This window comes from Salminus brasiliensis, chromosome 9, assembly GCF_030463535.1.
Source record: "Salminus brasiliensis chromosome 9, fSalBra1.hap2, whole genome shotgun sequence".
NCBI classification, from domain to species: domain Eukaryota; kingdom Metazoa; phylum Chordata; class Actinopteri; order Characiformes; family Bryconidae; genus Salminus; species Salminus brasiliensis.
The window spans coordinates 26,664,677-26,685,410 of record NC_132886.1 but is presented as its reverse complement, the minus strand read 5'-3'; the positions used below and the strand labels follow the sequence as shown (position 1 = coordinate 26,685,410).

The 20,734-nt window shown below is 42.3% G+C and overlaps 1 protein-coding gene across 1 annotated transcript; it reads left to right on the top strand.

Annotated features, from left to right (window-relative positions):
* The first annotated feature begins 269 nt into the window (after nucleotides 1-269).
* chpf2 (chondroitin polymerizing factor 2) lies at nucleotides 270-16,531 on the top strand. The gene is made up of 4 exons (XM_072688062.1): nucleotides 270-1,411; nucleotides 6,784-7,348; nucleotides 8,959-9,141; nucleotides 10,740-16,531. Exons 1-4 carry the CDS (start codon nucleotides 1,140-1,142, stop codon nucleotides 12,009-12,011), a joined length of 2,292 nt encoding a protein of 763 aa, XP_072544163.1. The 5' UTR covers nucleotides 270-1,139; the 3' UTR covers nucleotides 12,012-16,531.
* The last annotated feature ends 4,203 nt before the right edge of the window (nucleotides 16,532-20,734 follow it).

The window sequence follows — 20,734 nt, the reverse complement described above, 5'->3', positions numbered from 1 at the left end:
ATAGGGTGAAAAACGTTAGCTAAGTTATAATTAAAAATATATTTTTTTAAAAACCAGATGATCAGAAATCGTTTAAATCGGTCAGATTGGACCGGAACACAAAGGATGGGCTTCAATATAACAGAAGAGAGTAAACGCTGAGATCTGCAGCGGATTCACGGCTGAGTGTGGAACCTTCTGTGCGCGTTTTTTGTTTCCCGTGGTGTCCTGTTACTGTACACGCCGTGTGTGTGTATGTATGTATGTGTGTGTGTGTGTGTTTGGCCTGTGTCTCTCCGGGATGTGAGCGAGCAGGGCTGCTACCAGCAGTCCGTGTTAGAAGAAGAGTCCTGGTTTTACACACCGGAGAGGACGAAGAGTGTGAATAAGACGACGGGACAGGACGACCGAGGCCTCGGTTTGAGGGAGGACGAACAGCAGGACGGGACCACGATTAGTGCTTTTAGAGGAAGAGAAGAAAGGAGAAGAGGACTGATGATTAAAAGCACAGGAGAAACAGCCAGCTCAGTGTGTCGTGAATTTCTCCAGCCATTTAAAACAGAAAATTCTGCATCTTACAGCAAGATCTAAGGTTGGAAAATGAATGCGTAAAATTGATGCGTAAAATACGGAGAAATCGCCAGCGCGTGTAAAACTACGTAAAAATGTATCAGTGAACGTAATGCTGTTTCATAGAGGACGAATAGACTCCATATGTTGTTATTCTTAATGAAATAGTAATTGTCCTAGCTACCAAAGTAGCTGATGTTCGCTCGCTAACTTGGCGACGTGTGTCTCTCTCAGAATCAGGAAGGAGAAGATCTGCACTGCTACAGCGCAGCTCCTTCACTGAGGAACTGAGAAACGATCAGCGCCACACTTCAGCTCTCAAATGTGAAGAACAGCCTGACCTGCTGATCTACAGAGCTTGAGCGAAATGCTCAGAGCCTTACAGCAACTTCTCGTCGTCTAGTAGAGCCACCAGGTCTGTGGCTCAGCCCCTCTCTTCATCTCTGAACTGTGAGATGTTCATGTTTTACAGGGCTGTGAACTGAGTCTTTTTGAGCAGGACTTGTCAAGGTGCTTTGCCATCCAAGGCCTTCTTCTGTCACAGGAGTTGTGCAGAAGATCCGGTGGACTACAGTAGGACCTGCTCCATCATGCGGCTCTCGTCTTTCCTGGCTGTTTTCCGCCCTGCCCTGCCCCTCATCTTGGGCCTTTCTCTGGGCTGTAGTCTCAGTCTGCTCATGGTGTCCTGGACGCAGGACGCAGATGAAGCCTGTGGTGATGAACTGGTGAACGGCGGTCTTCTCCGGGGCAGTCGTGTTGGGGAGCCCCAGGGAGGCAATGGAGGGGATGGAAACGAGGACTTCCAGCCACGCATTGTACCCTATCATAAAGACCCCAGCAAGCCACATAAGAAAGTACTGAGGTGAGTAACAGGTGGCCAGTATCGCGGCTCTTTGGGCTCTCTAATACCCCAAATGTGTAGTGTTAATGAGGGCAGGACTGTGAGACAGATTGTACAGTTCCTGGACCCTTCAGACTGAAGGCATCTACTTCATAACCATGATCTGACATTTTGTTCTGAAGGTTTATGGTTAAATCATGCACCACTTCCCATGGGAATAGTACAGTGCCAGTGCAGAAGTACATTGTTGTGGTCATGCAAGAACCTTTCAATGGAAGTCCATGAAAAAACACTTATTTTGGAGCATTTCTATTGGTCCATTCATCAGAAAAACCTGCTGATGGATGTAAAACGTGTGACTGAACCTATTTGAGTTAGCGTTGAATTTCTTATCAAGGATGTTTTTCCAGCAGCCAGCAAGTGTTGAGCACATGTGGAGCTTCTTCAGTCCTTCTAGAAAAGCATCCCAGGTGGTTCCTCATGAAGCTGTTTGCAGGCCTAAAGTGTGTAAAGCTGCCTCAAAGCCAAGGGGTTTACTCTGAAGGACATGTAGTATCAGAGGCTTTCATTTGTAGCACTAATTGTGCCCACGTCCATATGTGTTACCTCATAGCTTTGGCGTCTTTGGGAAAACCTTGCTATGACCTGTAGTGTCCAGACTATTGACGTGTACAGTGTAGTGTATAACAGTTCAAACTGCGTAACTGTCCTAATTAGCCCATCGTCTTACACTGAGCACGGACGATACAGGTCTAATCAAAGACCTCCTGACTAAAAAATGTGCCACTTCATAGTAACATTTTATTGGAGGACTAACGGCTGAGGCCTAGGACGGGATTTATGGCAGTGTGGAAAAATCACGCCCTGGTGTAAATTCCATCCCCCGATATACAGTATTTCCAGTATTCTGCCCAAGAGACCCTCAAATGATAGATTAGTGCTCTAAGACCTCTAACTTCAAACATGCCTTCAGTTGCCAGTTTGGAGGCACAGCCTCACATTTCAGTGACCGCTTGCTGGAAAATCTATCATTGCCCTATCACAGGCAGTTTGAAAGGGCAGCCTGTTCTCCATTTAGACAACTGAGGTTCAAATGTTGCTTGGCAAGTGTACAAATATTGCCCTGTATTAAGCAAAACCAGCCTGAATGTCATCTCATGTCTGCTCAATCTGAGCTAAGATTAACGGTTTTGTTCTTTTTGCTTTACTACAGCAGGTTTTGCCCAAATGGCTACTTAATTAGTGTACAACATACACTCACCAAGCACCATTTTTTTTAGACTAACCTAACACTCTTGTCAGTGTTATAAAGGAGTGTTGATCTAGTTACTCTGATGGTGTTAAAAAAAGATACTCTGAGTAATTGTGAAACAAAAACCCCTGTCTGGGTAAATTGATAAACGTTTACAGTGTTTATATATGTATGTACTTCTCACTATAATGGACTGTACTATAACTATAACTTGAGTAGCTGCTTCCACTTCCACAGGACAGTACATTTAATTAACTAAATCAGCTCCTGACAGTTAATACTATATATTCTTGGTATATTAACATTCATCATCTTTACAAAAGGTGATAGTTTTGCCCTGCAATAGTGCATGAGTGGACACTTGCATGCAGCCTGCAGGGAAGTGGTAACTTGCCCATACAACCGTCAACACTGAGGCCAAGCAGATACACTAAAATATACAATACATAAGAACACCCACAGGGAGGTAGCCTAGGGGGAATGACGACACAATGATAGTTAGTAAGTGGGAGAAAGCAAACCCAGCATGCAAATAGGTGGCGCGTGATGAGTGTGGGAGGACTCTAAAGTAATTAAAATCATCATGAATACCCGCTTCTGTCACTGTTAGTGTTAAGAACGTTTCAAGCAACTCTGAAATAACTCCTACTTCAACACTGCTGTTAGAAGTAGGGCCTCCTTTTGCTCTCACAACGACTTCTAATTATTCCTGGCTTGATTTCCACAAGATGTCTGAAGCATTCCTTTGAAATTCCCTTTGAGGTTTTTGAGATTCCCGCAGATTTTCGAGGAGCACATTCATGCTGTGAATCTAGTGACTGGAAAGGCAACTGAAGCACACTGAACTCATCATCATTGCCACGAATTCAGTCGGAGACATGGTGGGTCATCATGCCGGAAGTGGGCGTTAGAAGAAGGGTAAATTATGGACATGAAGGGATGCGCATGGTCAGCGACAATACCCTGTTGATCTGAGTACTAAACAGACCCAAAATGTGCCAAGAAAACCTTCCCAACACCATTACATTCCACCCACTGGACTAGACAACCTGGACTCAAGGCAGGTGGGGTCTGTGGCTTCATGCTATTGATGCCAAGTTCTGACCCAAACGTTTTCAGCTCTCTAGTTTGGTGACCTTGTGCCCAGATTTCAGTTCTTGGCTAACAGACCCAGAAAGAATACAACATGGTCTTCTGCTGTTGGGCCGAGTCAAGGTGGCTGAATTCTGAGATACTTTTCTGCTCACCACAGTTGAGGTGTCAGTTCCAACCAGTCTGACCATTTTCTGTTGGCCTCTCTCATCAACAAGATCCACGGAGCTGCCGACGCTTTTTCTTTATTACACCATTAGGAGTAAACTCTTAGAGACTGTTGTGCTGAAAACCCCCAGGAGATCAGCAGTTATGACAGCAACCAACAATCATGCCACTCACCCAAACTTGCTCTAACTCACAGGATGTGACATTTCTTGCCCATTCTGACGGTTGACGTGAACAATAGCTGAATCTGCTGACCTACATCTGCAAGATTCAGTGCATTTCACTGCAATGCGCTACCACTTGATTGGCTGATAAGAAAATTGCAAGAATGAAGAAGAGTAGGTGCACAGGTCTTAAAAATGCTGCATTTGTATGGGTTTATATTGCACTGGCATTGTGCACGATAGACAGGGCTGTGTTTTTTTGTTATGCCTGGAAATTGTTCAAATACTGGGTTATTGACATTCAGGCCATTTACATTTACACACATTAAAGCCATTTAAATAGACCTTTATGACCCTGAATGGGTTTCCTGTTTTTCGCTATCAAGCCACTGCTCCTGTTGAATGCGTATTAATGAAAGAGGCCTTTGATGGGCAGTTCTTAGCGGTAGCTAGCTGTCGATTTTCCTGCATGCAATAGGTTTGAACTTCACTGCTTCAGCAAAAAATACAATCAACAGGCATAGAACAACAAGTATGCATAAACCAGCAGCAGACTGTACCCTCAGCAGACCAATTTTCAGCTGGTCTTGATTTCAAAGAATGAACAGAGTCTTGGTTTGTCTTTGTCAAAGCTCCCTTATAGTACCTTAAGCTGATTAGTGTCTAGTGCGAGTTTAATTGTTGTGTCGTCTGCTCCACTCCCTAATCTACTCTGGCAGAGGTTAAGTGTGTTTTATTGTGTTCGTAAATTAAGTGTAATGTCCCGGATTTTTAGAGTAATTATCTAAATGAACCAGAGCGCGTGCGATTACTGTGATTACTGTTCAGAAATGCTCTTTCTCTGCAGATGGTGGCAGAGATTTCCATTGGAGCCGTGAACACGCCCTCACAGCAATCTGTCTCTGTCACAGTCGTAAAAGGGCTTTGGCAGAGGTCAAATTGAAGAAATTGAGCTTCTCCAAACAAATAGCTGAAATGGGCTGAGTTGTGGGGGTAGAAGGCCGCATGTTAAGTGGCTTGTCACTAAATTAGGGCTTCTCCAACAGTCATCAAAATCGTGCACAGCAGGAGTCAGGTAACAAGCAGACAGAGCAATTGCAGGTATATCCATTGTTGCAATCCAGAAAACACGACAGTGACTAGAATGGAGAATGCTAGAGTGAACAGGTAGACAAGAGGAACAAGGCTGGTCAGAAACAGGAACAGCAACGTCATGATATCACATACATATCACATAAAAAAGACTATATGTAGTGAATCTAGTAGGTAATGAATACATAAATAAGGTTGGGAAAATAATAATTGCCTTTTTTTGAATGTTTACACCGAGATACACCAATCAACCATAACATTAGCACCACCTGTCTAATATTGAGTAGGTCCCCACAACAGATCTGCCAATTCGAGGCATGGACCACACTGGATCTCTGAAGGCAACCCTTTAGTATCTGACCCCATGATGTTATAGCAGCAGATTCTTTAAGTCCTCCATGGTTCACATCAGTGAGCCTTAGGTGGCCATGCCCTTGTTGCCTTCTTGTCATTTCTTGGACTACTTTTGGTAGGTTCTGACCACTGTATAGCAAGAAAACCCCCACAAGACCTTTCTGATGTTTTGGAGATGTTCCAACTACTACCCAGTCGTCTAATAGTCAGATTCAATACTCAGATTCTTATGCTTGCCGTTTTCCTTCTTCCAACACATCAACTTCAAGAACTGACTGTTCATTTCCAAGGGGATGCTGTAGGGCTCTCAAGTGGTGCAGCAGATAAGTATTGCTTGCTTCACATAAGACGCCCTCGTCTTCCCAGCTTGGTAGAACAATTTTGTCCTTGTGAATGTGGCTCAGATCCTTGTGCTTGCCTGTTTTCCTACTTCCAATACATCAACTTCAAGAACTGACTGTTTACTTGCTGCCTGGTATATGCACCCTTTGACAGAGGCCATTGTAGATGGTTGATTATGACGATAATCAATGTTTTTCACTTCATCGTTTTGGCTGATCAGTGAATAGTCCACAGCTCATGTTGGCAATTGCCAGTTCAGTATGCTCAGAAAAATTGCTTAGACCCCCTGAAAGGGTGGGCTGAAAACACCATACAAATTATACATATTCAAACTGAGACTAACAAGACACATCTGGTGCTCTGCACATCTGCAGTGCAGTGTCAACAGGATATTTCTTCCATGTTTCCTCAACTGAAACAGGGTTCTTTATGGAATTGCTCAAAGAACCTTTAAAGTCTTAAAAAGTGGTTCTTCTATGACATTGATCAAAGAACAGCCTGGGGCTAAAGGCTCCTCTAAGCTGCTGCCTATTTAATATTTTTTAAAAGTATAAGAGGGTAGTAAAGGTAGCTGTTAATAAAAAGTTCCTCAGTGATGTAATTGAGGAATTAAAGGCAACTCTGTACCCCATTTGACTTCACTAGACCTTCAGACTCTAGAGTGGTGGCACACTATTCTACTGTGCAGCGATACCTGCATAAAGAACCAGGTTTGTAGAAGAGATGGATGTATATGAACAACCTTTAAATCGCTAAATATCTTTTTCATCAAATCAAACATGGTTCTTTATGGAACCAAAGGGGTTCTTCTATGGCATTGTAGCACCTTTAGATGTCTGTGTTAGCCCTCATCTTCCCAGCTTGGAAGCAGTGTTTGATAAAAGGCGTCTTAGACAGATAATATATGTATATATTTGTTCCCCCTGTAGGACACGTTACATCCACACAGAACTTGGCATCCGAGAGCGCCTCTTAGTGGGCATCCTGAGCTCGCGCACCACCCTCAGCACGATGGGAGTAGCGGTCAACCGCACAGTGGCACACCGCTTCCACCGAACCTTCTTCTTCACCGGCCTCCGATCTGCTAAGGTGCCTCACGGTATGACTGTGGTCGCCCACGGTGACGACCGACCGGTCTGGCTGATGTATGAGACGATACGCCACCTGCATCAGCACCACGGCAACGAGTACGACTGGTTCTACCTGGCGCAGGATGATACGTACACACAAGCAGAGCGGGTGATGGACCTCGTGGGACACCTAAGTGCGGGGCAGGATCTCTATATGGGGAGGGCAGAAGAATTTATCGGTGGCGAGGAGCGCGCTCGTTACTGCCACGGTGGATATGGCTATCTGCTCTCACGTAGCCTTCTTGCCCGACTGCAGCCCCACCTAGACTCCTGTCGCAATGACATCCTGAGCGTGAGACCTGACGAGTGGCTTGGTCGCTGCATCATCGATTACTTGGGTCTGAGCTGTGTGGAAAAGCACCAGGTGAGGTGAAATCCTATATTTTCCTCTGGTTGAGGAAGTTGTTGTCGATTGTAACTACATAACTATATATTTGTCACATAGTTACGATCAAAAATTCTGTTACTGTAAATAGAAGATGAACTCCAAAAGACATAAAATGTGACATTTGTTGACAAGATTATTGTATTTTTCTTAATAAATATATTTCAATATATTTATTTTGCCCCAAATTGTAAGGCTAGTTACCTAACCTTTCGTCATGTGAACTCCCCCCATCACTAGCAACGTCCCAAACACTGTTAGGTAGCCTAGGAAGAAAAGCATGGCTCCCCAGATACAACAGCAAACCTGTGCTGACCAACATCACACTATGAGTGATGTGGGGAGGAAGTGCCATCAACCCAACCCTGACAGAGGAAGGTCAATTGTGCTCTCTTGGACCCCAGTTGCTGATGGCAAGCATTGATTCTTGGAATATTATAAAATGTTCTGGTATAATAGAGGCATTTTAGGGTGTATAAAGGAAAGGCAGTGACACTATGCAAAGATTTGAGCTCTCAGATAACTTTTACCAAGGTCTCAGACCTTAATGAGCTTTTAGGGCTATGGCTTTTTTTCACATCCATTGTTAGAAAAGACCAGTTGGTGGAAATTTCAATGCTTTATAAATACTCTGACTCTTTAAACCCTGTTCCAGCAATCAACAACCATAGGCTCCTCTTCACAGTTTACTAGCTCTCTGAAAAAATGAAATAACTGATGCCCACAAAGCTGGAGAAGATGATTAGAAGACATTAGAAGAAAAAATGGCAGGTAACAGGAACAGTGGAGGTCAGATTTGGAAGACTAAAAAACTTCCAGAGAGAACTACTTATAGGATTGCTAGAAAGGCAAACCTAAACCTAGTTTGACTGCAAAACAGCTTGTGGAAGATTTAGTAGACTGGAGTGGTGATACACTGTTCTACTGTGCAGCGACACCTGCACAAATATAACTTAAATGGAAAAGGCACCAGAAGAAAACCTTTCCCTTCGCTGACCCCCGACAAAATTTGCTGATCAGGGGTGCTTGAACTTTTGCATGGCTGTATATAAGGAATTTTAGTTTGAATACCATTTTTTGAAATTAAGCATTAATTAAGACTGCACATCACTTTTTATCAAATACGAATAAGAAATAATTAAAATTTCAACATGCTTTTGTCTATCGCTGCGGATAACTGTAACTTTTAAGGGTTAACATTTGGTTTGCTAGAAGTAACTTGACCAGTAAGTTTCCATTGAATGTTGTGACACGATTACTGCTAATTTCCTCAGACTTCATGTGAAACCTGTGTGTAAGCTATGTCAAAAAAAGGCTGTTGTGAAATTTGTCTGCAAGAATAGAATGAGCACAATCCTTGGAGAACATCATGTTAATATTCAGCAGTCCAGCTGCCCAAATTGCTGTGAAACACTAAACGAGACTCACATGTTCGGCTTTATATCGAGGCAGGGCTTTCTGACGAGACTCAGAACTGCAAATCAGACTTCAGATTTTTTCAGTTTGTTAACTAATATTGTTTTGTAATTCTTCATTATATTAATTATTGTAAAAAAAATGTTTTGTTTGTTTGTTGTTGTTTTTTTAAGGAAATGACCTACCGTTATTTCGAGCTGCAGAAAAACGCTGACCCCGAGCGTGAGGACAGCTCCCAATTCAAGAACGCTTTCACTGTGCACCCTGTCTCAGAGCCAACACTCATGTACCGCCTGCACAAACGCTACAGCCAGATCGAACTGGACTGGACCTACGCTCAAATACAGCAGCTGCAGGTGTGTGGACTGATGACTTTAAAAACTTACATTTCTCATAGAGATCACATGGATCTCCATTACAAACAAGGCTCTTTATGGACCCAAAAAGGTGTTTGTTCTGTATGCCGTCCCTTAAGGAACCATTAGAAGCACCTGTTAAGAGTGTGTTCATACAAAATGTGCCTTTTTTGTTCTAATAATGTGGGTTTTGGATTAATGTTGCACCAATACACAGGATTCCTTCTGGTCCAGGCTTCCACGGTATAATATTCTCAAAGATATGTTGGTATTTTTGCCTTAAGCTGTTTTTCCTCCCGCATGTTTCTTCTAGCCCAGATCACAGTTTGAGCATACCTGGTATCTTGCTCTTCAAACACTGATTTTTCCTATTGGTTACAGCTTCTGTTTTTTCCGTGTATTCCCAGTAATATTAGGGACTGTAGTGGCTTGAGGGAAGGCTAATCTGCAAGGGCGCCATATCAACGGCAGATCAGAGTGTTTGTTCACCTAATTACAGATCCTCACAGAAGTGTGTGTTGTGTGTAAAACGGTCTATGTAGCAGATGACTAATCAAGTGGACTGTTTCTGACACAGCTGCTGCCTAAATTAACCCGTGTCTTTGAAACTAAACTTGCACTAAACTTAGTGACGCTGTCTAGTGTAAATGAAACTGTTACTCAAAACACAACAAAAATGGTTCCTGCCTAAAGTCCCTGTAGGATTTAGGGATGCTAATTACAACTGTAATGTCCGATTTTAGTCCTCAGGAAAGGACAGGACATTGTTTTGTCCTGCACTGTTAAGTATAGTTAAATAAAACATCCTTGACAAACCTTTGGAGGTTCTTCAGTTTAGAGCTGTGGAGGAACCTCTTAACCTTTTCTTGAAGGTCCCTCAAAGCACCTTAAGTGGTTCCAAACTAAAGAACCTCTGAAAGTTCCTTAGGTCTCCTATACTTTTAATAGTGCATTACATCACTACACTGCCCTGTCAATGGAAGGCAGGCAAAAAGGCATTACTGTGATGCTTAATGAAAGGTTGGCTCATGGTTGTTTGTTCCACTGGGGGAATTCAGTCTAATATTCCACTGCTAGATCACCAGCCTGGCCGAGGAGGCTCATTTTGCAGACTGAGCAAACAGTCTATGGGGCTGGCAGAACAGGCTGCCGGCCCAAAAGAAGGAATTTAATAGTTGATCCACTGTCAGAGTGAACTAGAGTCAACTTATTTGCTGTAAATTGGGACTACTGTCTGTTGTGGTGGACAGAGTGTAAATAGCCACTATATTGAGTTCATTGACCCATTCATTCACCGCCTACAAACATGTTGAAATGTGTCGAAATAGGGTAACAATGCAGTTGTGGGCAGAGTTTCATGATTTACATTTCTATTCAATTCCAAGATAGTGCTGGGTAGTATGTACAAAGTCTGCTTAGTAGTCTTGTTGAAGTGGGTTGATAGCAGTGAATAAAGAAGCACCCATCCCTGATTCTGAATAATATTCAGAATACATTCATAAACCTGGTTCTGCCTTACCGCTGCCCTCAATAACTCAATGAACTCAATCAAGCCCTTCCTAAGTTGAAGTTTAACTTCTGCCTCACTTCTCTCACAGGTTCAAATCAGTAACCTGAGTGAACTCACTCCAGAAGGCAAAGCTGGTGCCACCTGGCCCATTGGCGTCAACCCACCCTTCCGACCCAAGACGCGCTTTGAGGTGATCAACTGGGAATACTTCACCGAAGAGCACATCTATTCGTGCGCAGACAGCTCGCCCAAGTGTGAGCTCCACGGAGCAGACCGCGCGGACGTCAGCTCCATCCTGGAGACTGCTGTAGAGCACCTGAACGAGCGCTACCAACCACAGCTGCGCTTCCGTAAGCAGCGGCTGCTGAACGGCTACCGCCGCTTCGACCCCACGCGAGGCATGGAGTACATGTTGGACTTGGCCTTGGAGGCCTTCACCCAGAAGGGTCACAGTCAAGTCATTGCCAAGCGGGTGGGCCTGCTGAGGCCTCTCAGTGCCATCGAGATCATTCCGATGCCCTACGTGACCGAAGCGACAAGGGTGCAGGTCATCCTTCCAGTGACAGTCCGTGACCAGGACTTTGTGGGCAACTTCCTGGACACGTATGTCATGAACGCTTTGGACACTCGTGACAACGCTCTGCTGACATTCCTGTTTGTGTACGACCCCTTCGATGCGCAGAGGGTCAGCCAAACGGACGTCTTTGCCGGAGTCAAGGCCATGATTGGCGAGGTGGAGAAGCGCTACGGCGACGTGAAGATCCCGTGGATTAGTGTCAAAACTGAGGTACCTTCCCAGGTCAAGCTGATGGACATCATCTCCAAGAAGCATCCAGTGGACACCTTGTTCTTTCTGGCCAGCGTTTGGACCGAGGTAAACGCTGACTTCCTGAACCGCTGCCGGATGAACGCCATCAGCAACTGGCAGGTCTTCTTTCCCATCCACTTCCAAGAGTACAGCCCTGCTCTTGTGTACCGTGACCAGCAGCCTTCCGCCGCGTCATCTTTTTCATCGGACGCCTTGCGTGACGGACGCTTCGACCGCCACGTCTTTGAGGAGGCATGTTTCTACAACGCAGACTACATGGCTGCCCGCACCAAGATGGCGGCCGACATCTTGGACAACGATGAGATGCTGGAGAGCATGGACGTGTACGAGATTTTTGTGCGCTATTCGGGCCTGCATGTGTTCCGGGCTGTGGAGCCGGCTCTGGTGCAAAAATACGTCCGGCGAGCCTGTAACCCCCGGTTCAGTGAAGACATTTACCATCGCTGCGTGCTGAGCAATCTAGAGGGGCTGGCCTCTCGATCACACCTGGCCATGGCACTGTTTGAACAAGAGCAGGCCAACAGCACCTAGGGACCCGTGGTGGTTACTGTGACTGTAAATTACACTCAGTGAATCTTCTTCTGCCAACAAACTGGCCTTCCTGGCCTTTCTCAGTCAGTGAAAGAGTGAAAACTGAACTGCAGCTCTCTGACCTGGACCCACTGAATGAGTCAGAATGTAGACCATTAGGGAAAGAGACTCATTGAGCCACTGAATAAAGGAAGTCCACCAGCTCAGTGAGGTACAGTTCGTATCTTATTCAGTGGGTTTGGAGTATTGGTTCCTACTTAGCGACTCACTCAAAACATGACTACTTCACCTGGTTGTAGCGGACTGGGCAGTTGCATTTTCTGATAACTGAACTGCATTCTCAATGGTCCTGAGTTCTCTGGGAGGAAGAGAGAAGGAATTCATTTGACGTTTGAGCGATCAAACTTGAGTTGTGTGGGTGTCCTTCATATTGAGTAGATTCAGGTATTCCAGGACATTCTAGTTTCTAAACATTTTAGCTGATCCTCATTAAACTGAATGAAATAATGGCCTTACCATTCAAAACACATGACGTGTGTCCCTCCCATCCTACGTCCAACTCTCCCTGTCTTCTGTTGCAGCATTACACATATCATGTATGTGCTGTGCAAGCACACGCAATAAGCCTATGGGTATTAGATAAGCATCTACACTGTACTAGCATACTTCTTACACAGTGCCTCATCTCTGTAACATCTAGCAAATTGGTGTTAAAAAAAAGGGAAATTGAACAAAAACAGACCTGCAGTGGATAAAGTTCAAGTAGGAGAGAACGGGGCACGACCTACCTCTCTTAGTTTTTTGTTTATTTGTTATTTTTTTTGCAAAATAATTGTAAAAGTATTGAAACAAGATTAAAAATGTCTTTATTCAAGCAACCTACATGTATCTGCTACTAATGAAAGCGTACGCTTAGTCCCCAGCACCATATAAAGCTATAAAGTCTGGTAAATTGATACAAACACAGTCAATTCAGAGAAATTCTATGTTTGAGCCGCATGAGCTTCCCAACTTTCATACATACATAAAATATCTGTGTTAAATATGGTACATTTCTGACCATAAAATATAGCAGCTCCATTATTTACATGCCCTTTATAATGCATTCTTATTGAATCTGTGGACAAGAACTTCCTAATGACTGACTGTTTTGAATGTACAGTCTTATGCAAAAGTTTGGTGATTTTCTGAGTGTAAATAAGTTCTTATATAATTTACAGAGATGCACTTCTGCACATTCCAAACCATAGTTACTGTTTATTTGCTTCATTTACAGTATTAAACATTTAAATATGGCATGTATAGAAGTAATGAGTAAATTACATTGATCATCTCTTAGTCTAATCTTGAGTAGGTCTCCCTCTGTAGGTGTCCTGTGGTGTCTGGCACCAAGGCGTCAGCAGCAGATCCTTTAAGTTGTGAGGTGAGGCCTCCATGGATCGCATCAGTGAGCATCAGTAGGTGCTCATGACCCTGTTGCTGGTTCACAAGATGTCCTTTCTTGGACCACTTTTGGTATTTGCTGACCACTGCCTACTGGGAACACCCTACAAGACCTGCCTGATGTTTGGAGATGTTCTGACCTTCCTGTCCTCTAGCTATCACAATGTGGTCCTTGTGAGAGTGGCTCAGATCCTTATGCTTGCCATTTTGTCCTGCTTTTAACACATCATCAACTTCAAAACCTGACAGAAGCCACTGTAGATGAAGATAATCAATGTTTTTCACTTCACTGGCTAATAAATAGGGCTAATCACTGTTAATATGTTAAGCTTTATTTCTTTCTAGATTTTAAATTCAGAAAATAAATAGAAATTGGGTCTAAAACATACAGAACAATTACAGAAAAGTTGATTTATAGTAGTGGATTTATTCACTTATTTTCACTTAGAAAATCAACAAAATGGGTCATTTGACCCAGAGTGCCCAACGTTTTGCATAAGACTGCACTTATATATATGGTATATGGACTTCTCTTCTTGTTTTTCTGGGGATGTTTATTTGTAACAATGTTAAAACTAACCCAGCCTTACAGAGGCTGCACTCTAGCCTAGCTAGTGCTCACTGTGGGGTATTAACTAAATGGCTCTATGTTACAGCCACCAAGAGTTTGGAGGGAATTCTGACCTATGGAAGGTATGCACATGCCACTAAAACACAGATGGATCAAAAACGAGAAAGAGCTGTTGTGCAACTGACTGTACAAACCAATTCAGCAGGGATGCAAAGCTCTCCTTTTACAGAAGAGAGGAGAAACGAATGAATTGCTGTATTTCGCAGAAACAAGCTCATTGTTTGGTGAAGTCACGCTCTGAAAACAGATGGAGGAAAAAAAGCCCACCGTAGTTGCGAGTTTAGCGACATGCTAAGTTTGACTGTTGTATTGGATTGGCCAGTTTACTAAATGAGCCTTCAATAACAGTCGAAAACACTCCCAGGACCTTTCACTCCTCACTCGACTTTGTGCTCTCAGACATGAGGCTTTATCCGAGTTATATTATTTATAATAGGTGTGATTTGAGCCTCAGTTAGCTGGATGTTCCTGGCTACACGTCACAGTCCATGGGCCATTGGTTCTGTGGTAATTTAATGGATGGCTGTCAAGTCCCAACTGCCTTTAACTTCAGCAGATAATCGCTTGTTTCATTCCCGGTTTGGCTGCTTCCCTAACAAATGCTGCCGTGTTGACGCATGTTTTGCCACTCGGGCCGACTGAAGGTCACGTGTTCCGGCCGGACCGTGATGTCATTGCATACTTTTAATACACCCAGCATAGTAATCATATACAATTACGATAGGAAAGTTACTTTTATGGTTTTATGATTCAAAAAATATCAGTCCATAGTTACCAATAATGTTGCTTTGAGTTTATGAGCTGACCAAAAGCACGTTCTGCTCAAACCTGAACTACATAAAGCAAATCAATTATATGTGACCCTGTGTTCATTTGTGCCCTAGTCTCTTCTACTTGTGAACTGTAAATTACGAAGGATCATTAAAAAAAAAAAAAAAAAAAAAAACAGTATGAGAACCAGAGATGGGGCCATCACCCAAACGGTGAGGGTACGGAACATTATTGAACCCAAGAAATGAGCTTGAGGACTAGCTGCAAGGAACAGTGCATCACTGAGTGAGCAGAAGACTTCCTTTTTTATAAATACACCAACGTTGTACTGGTGGCAACTATTCCAAACAGTTCGGCCCTTAGCAATCAGCTTGTTACTGCCCCCATTTCAAATGCAGGTAACTGGAACAAGTAGAATTAGTAGAACAAAATGTAGTGAAATCTGGGCGTAAAGGGACACTTCAACATTTTGGCAGTATATAATGAAATATACACCATATGGACGAAAGTATTGGGACGTTTCTTAATCATTGAATTCAGGTGTTCCATTCAGTTGCATTGCCACAGGTGTCGAAAATCAAGCACCTAGCCACACAATCTGACGTTACAGACATTAGTAAAAGAAAATGGTTGGTTCTAAAGAGCTCACTGGATTCCAGTGTGGTGTTATAGTAGGGTGCCACTGCTGCAACAAGTCAGCTGATGAAATTTCTTCCCTTCTAGATATTCCACGATCATGCAGCTATCAGTGCTGTAGAGCATAGTGCATAACAGTCTCCAGACCTGCTGTTAGAGCTGCAAAGGGGAGGGATCAACTCCATATTAATGCCCATGGATTTAGAATGGGTGTCTTGAGCTTTACTGTAGCTGTACTTTTGTCCATATAGTGTAAACCCTCACTGCCCTGCAAAAACCTCATATTTTCAAAGCAGCAATTGCCAATGTAAAAAGATGTTATTCCATGTCTGTTGGTCCATTCATGGTGACAGGCCAGAAAAATTGCAACAGGCCAGCAACAATTTACATATGCTTGGTTCATTTTTCTGCTCATCCTGACTTTCCCTAGGCACATTCCTTCCTACAGTGCTCTAGTAATTTGAGAAGAGAAGGCTTAAATCCTTGCTGTCATTGGGGGAAAGAAAGTTGGAACAGTTGTGTTGAAAACAGTCAACCATAATGCTTTAATGAGCATTTCGTAACCAAGAGTCATTTAGAGCTTTTTTTCCCCCCACAGCTGGTGAGATTGACTAGATCTTCCAGTAAAAAGTGAACTACAGCTCACCCATGTTGTAAGAAGTGCCTTGCTTAAGCTTTTAACGGCTCAGTGCGACTCAGTGTGACTGCAGCCCTCCAGTCCAAAATCACTCCAACAGTTTCAAGCCAACAGCTTCAGTCAGGGGCCTTTGCCGAACCAACAAAACTGCCCTAAAAAGTTGTCTAAGTTTCATTTCTTATTCTAAACTAACAGTTTCTCCTGCTGTTATCCCTCAGACAATGTTCAGTGATTGGGGAAAATATATGTAGGACCAAAGGATGCTCTAATTGCTGAAATGTTGAACTGTCCTTTTAAGCTTCAGCCGCACCTTGAGCCTGTTGCCTTTCTTTACGTAGATGATTGTATGAGGTTTGAATGAAATGTACTATTCTGGTGTCAAATAAAAACCTGTTGAATACACAGCCTTTCAGTTATGATCCACATTCTGCTGACCAATGCTTTTCTACATACTGTAGAAGGTTTCCTTAGAAATCAGTGGAAATATTATATAGTACAAAAAAAAAAAAAAAACAAGAATTGTGTTCACGTTTCATATTTGAGTGTTTTCTGAGATCACATACAGGGTCAGAAACACATACTGCACACCTAGCATACGCTTAAATGTCTTTTAGCAAGTTGCACCTATTTTAGCAGGGGTTTCTTTCTAGGACAGCAGCCTCTCAGTAGCTTCCAGTTCCTTTGTGGTTCTGGAGTTGTTCCACCTGACCACCTAAACCAATTTCCTCTGTTGTTAAACAAACCCTTTTTATGTGAACACAAAAAAAGCTACCAGCTGCAGTCAATCATGATCACTACCATAACTAAGTCAAGAGGTCCCACTGAAGCACCACTGAAGTCATAAATTCTATGACTAAAGCTGTATGTTGTTACTCATTCTGCCCCTGGAAGAGAACAGTTCAAAGGAAATAACTGAAATCTAGTATTGCCATGACATTCATACTGACACGGACACGTCTGACCACTATCCTGTGTACAGTATGTAGTGTTTTTGATATAACATTTTTGTAATACTCTTATGTAGTGTTGCCTATTTGGCCTATTTGACCTATGTGGCCTATTTCAGACATCAAAGCATAGATGGGTTTCCAATAGTTTCCAGAACCATGAAAAAATGCCCTTGTGCTTCAGTATTGATCATTTACAACATGTGTGATTCAGTGTATTAATGATTAAGGAAAGGTTTAATTAATTATTATAATACATACATTACCAATTATTACAAACATTATAACAATAGTAATAATATAATGTCATAATAACAATGTCATATTGTAAAATCTGTGTCATTACACCCCTACTAGTCAATGGTTTTAGCAAGAACAATACGCTCCACCTCCACTGTGGATTTTGTTGTTTTCGTGCTAAAGGTCTCGAGGCCCGTCTTTCCATATTCATGCCTGTTAGCTTTCATGCGAGGCCAGTTCAATATCCTGTGTTACATCAAAAAGTGCCCACAATCTAAATAAAACATGCTGACTCCTTTTAGCCATTTCATTTGCATTCATTTTTAGCCAGAGAAGGAAGCAAACATTGTATAAAGCACAGTGCACACGTGGCGTTTTACTACACGTTAAAACCATTAACTCTCAGCTGGTTCAGCGGGTCCTGAGGTCTGAGGCGCATTTCAGAAATTCATCCTCAGACTCCACTTGCCATGTCAAAATGGTTCAGAATGTCGGATAGATGGAGAACCAGATGTCCTACACACAAAAAAAAGGGTTCTGTATAGTACTGAACCCTTGAAGAACCTCATTTAAGAGTGCATCTGCTTGTCAGTCAAGTTTGAGTATTGAGTATCTATTTGAGTATTGTAGCTGAGCATGTGCATGGCTGAATTACACATCTTCTAATGGCTCTTCCAGCATGAGTCAACAACTGCTTTCATAAACTTGACGATGACTTCAGTGTTCTTCAATGACCTTCCTGATCAGCAGCTCTGAATCCAATCCAACATATTTGGGTTATGGTAGAACGGGAGATGAGAGTGATCATGTCAGCATGGACCAGAATCTCAAAGGAATGTTTGTGGAAGTGAAGAACTGAGGCAATTAGGATCCCTCACAACAAATGCGGGTATTTGTTAGCGTATGTTTGCTGTATGCCTGTCAGCCTGTCAGTCAGAGACGCCTGAATAAGAAAGGTAAAATACCAACAAGTCACTGAAGTGTCTGGCTGTCTGTCTGGATGTTGAGCTTATCACTTGAACATGAAAACAGTTCTTGGGAAGATCGGTTGCCAAATTTTAAATTCACAGAATAATCAAAACCCCTCATGTTTTGACTCACAGTGGGAAAGCTAAGCTTTCCTGAGTATTTTAGACATCTAGGAGAACTTGGCTGTGAGAAATAAAGCTATAAATTATGTTTGTCAGCAGGATTCAGGACTTGGCCACCTGTTCACTAATTTATTAATTTAACTCTTGCAAGTCTCTCCAAAAGTTATTCCTCTTGTTTTGCTATATTATTGTACACTTTAATTCACGACAGCTTCAATATCTATAGAACATTTTGTAACTCCAACCCCTCAAACCTCTCCACAATTTAGTCATTTTAGTTCCCACCCACAAGCTAGGACCCCCTGTAGTCCACAATGCTGGGTAGAAGTGGGGTGAAGGCTAGCATGTGCTAGTCATCCTCTTCTATTTGAACCTATGCTATTCAGTATAGGGCCTAGTCAAACCACTGGAGTTTCTAGACCAGTTTAGAGAGCATAGAAGGTACTCCAGAGTTTTAAGGCCTTTATATGAACACCCATTATCATCACTTTAAAATAAAAATCCAGCAACTATTTCATTTGAAATGCTAAGTCATTTTTTCAGATACCATTCCATCACTTGGAGATACTAAGTCATTAATTTCAGACTCACAATCTCACTATTGTGACTCTTTATTATGTTCAGTTACTATCATTATATTGGGATACTAAGTCACTATTTTGAGATGCTAAATCATTATTTAGAGATACTATCTCATCATTTTGAGTTGCTTAGTCATTCGGCATTTTTTTTAAACTATTGTTTTGAAATGCTAAGTCATTATTTTCAGATACTAAGTCATTATTTGGAGATACTCCCTATTGTGACTTGCTAAGTCATTACTTTGAGATACTACTGTTATTTTGAGATACTAAGTCATTCATTTCAGTGGCTATCTCACTATTGGGACTTGGTAAGTAAAGTAAATTCTAAGGTATCATTTTCAGTAACGATCATTACTTTGGAATACTAAGTCACTATTCTGAGATGCTAAGTCATTTTTTGAGATACTACCTCATTATTCTGAGTCATTATTTTCAGATATTCGCATTATTTTCAGATGCCATTATTTTTACATGCAAAGTCATTGTTTTGAAATGCTAAGTTGTTATTTTCAGATATTTTCATTGTTTTCAGATGTTATCATTATTTCGAGATGTAAAGTCATTATTTTTCAGATACTATCTCATTATTTGGAGATCATTATTTTGAGATAATTTCTCAATAATCTGAGATGATTTCTTATTATTTTGAGATACTATCTCATTATTTGGAGATCATTATTTTGAGATAATTTCTCAACAATCTGAGATGATTTTTATTATTTTGAGATCCTATCTCATTATTTGGATATTCTTTGTGCATTTGGAATGAAAGCAATTTAGGATTTTTTTTTTTAATATTTAAAGTTTTGGAAATGGGCTTCCATATTTTAGATGGCTAAACCACTCTGGATCCCCCAATAATGTTTGGACATTTTTTTGTTTTCCTTTTAATATTAAGACAGTACCATTTATACTCGACTCAGATCATACAAAACGAAAATCATCTGAAAGTTCATTTAAATTTGCACTTATAACAGATTTGTCAGAGTGGCGAGCGAGAGTTAGCAGCGGCAACTGCAACTACTGACGGTTAAACGGCAGGTTTTTGCAGGGTGCGCTCCTTTCTGAGGAAGCCTCAGAGAACAGGGATTAGCTTTAAATGTGCTGTCTGCTTCTCGATGTCATGGCAGATCTAGCAGAAGTGAACAGGCCAGGCTGAAGCGGCTTCTGGCTGCTGCTCTGCTGTAAATGAGTTCTGCTCGGCTGCTGCTAGCTCAACCCCCCTCCCCCTAAAGCCTTCACCAGCCAGGCTGGAATTCAGCATGCATATTGCATGTCTGGAGGGGCCTGAGAGAGATAGAGAGGCTTAAAGTGGCAGTTCCACAAAAATACATCAGTTTCCTCTTGATTAGTTGATCAGACGTCACGTGGTGTGTTAGGTTTGCTTCCTTAGTTTGAAGCTAATGTGGCTTACTAGTAATGGAGGCTCATTAGCACTGGGCCAACTGCTCACCTACATCACCACACACTTGCTCCACACTGTCTTTAGTTGTTCAGTAATCTTTAACGGAGTTGTAAATGTGGTTTCTGGTACTGTATGACACACAGTTGTCGACTCAAACACATAAAGGCACCTTTAAGTCTGTTCTTTAGACTGATATCTGTGCGTCGTCCTGTTGAAGGCCGCATAGGCAAGTGGTTTGAGGCGAGCGTGCAATGATTTAGCCTAGGTGTGCTGTCTGCACAATGCTGATTGCTAGCTATAATGTTGCATTTACATTTACAAGACATTTAGCCGACGCT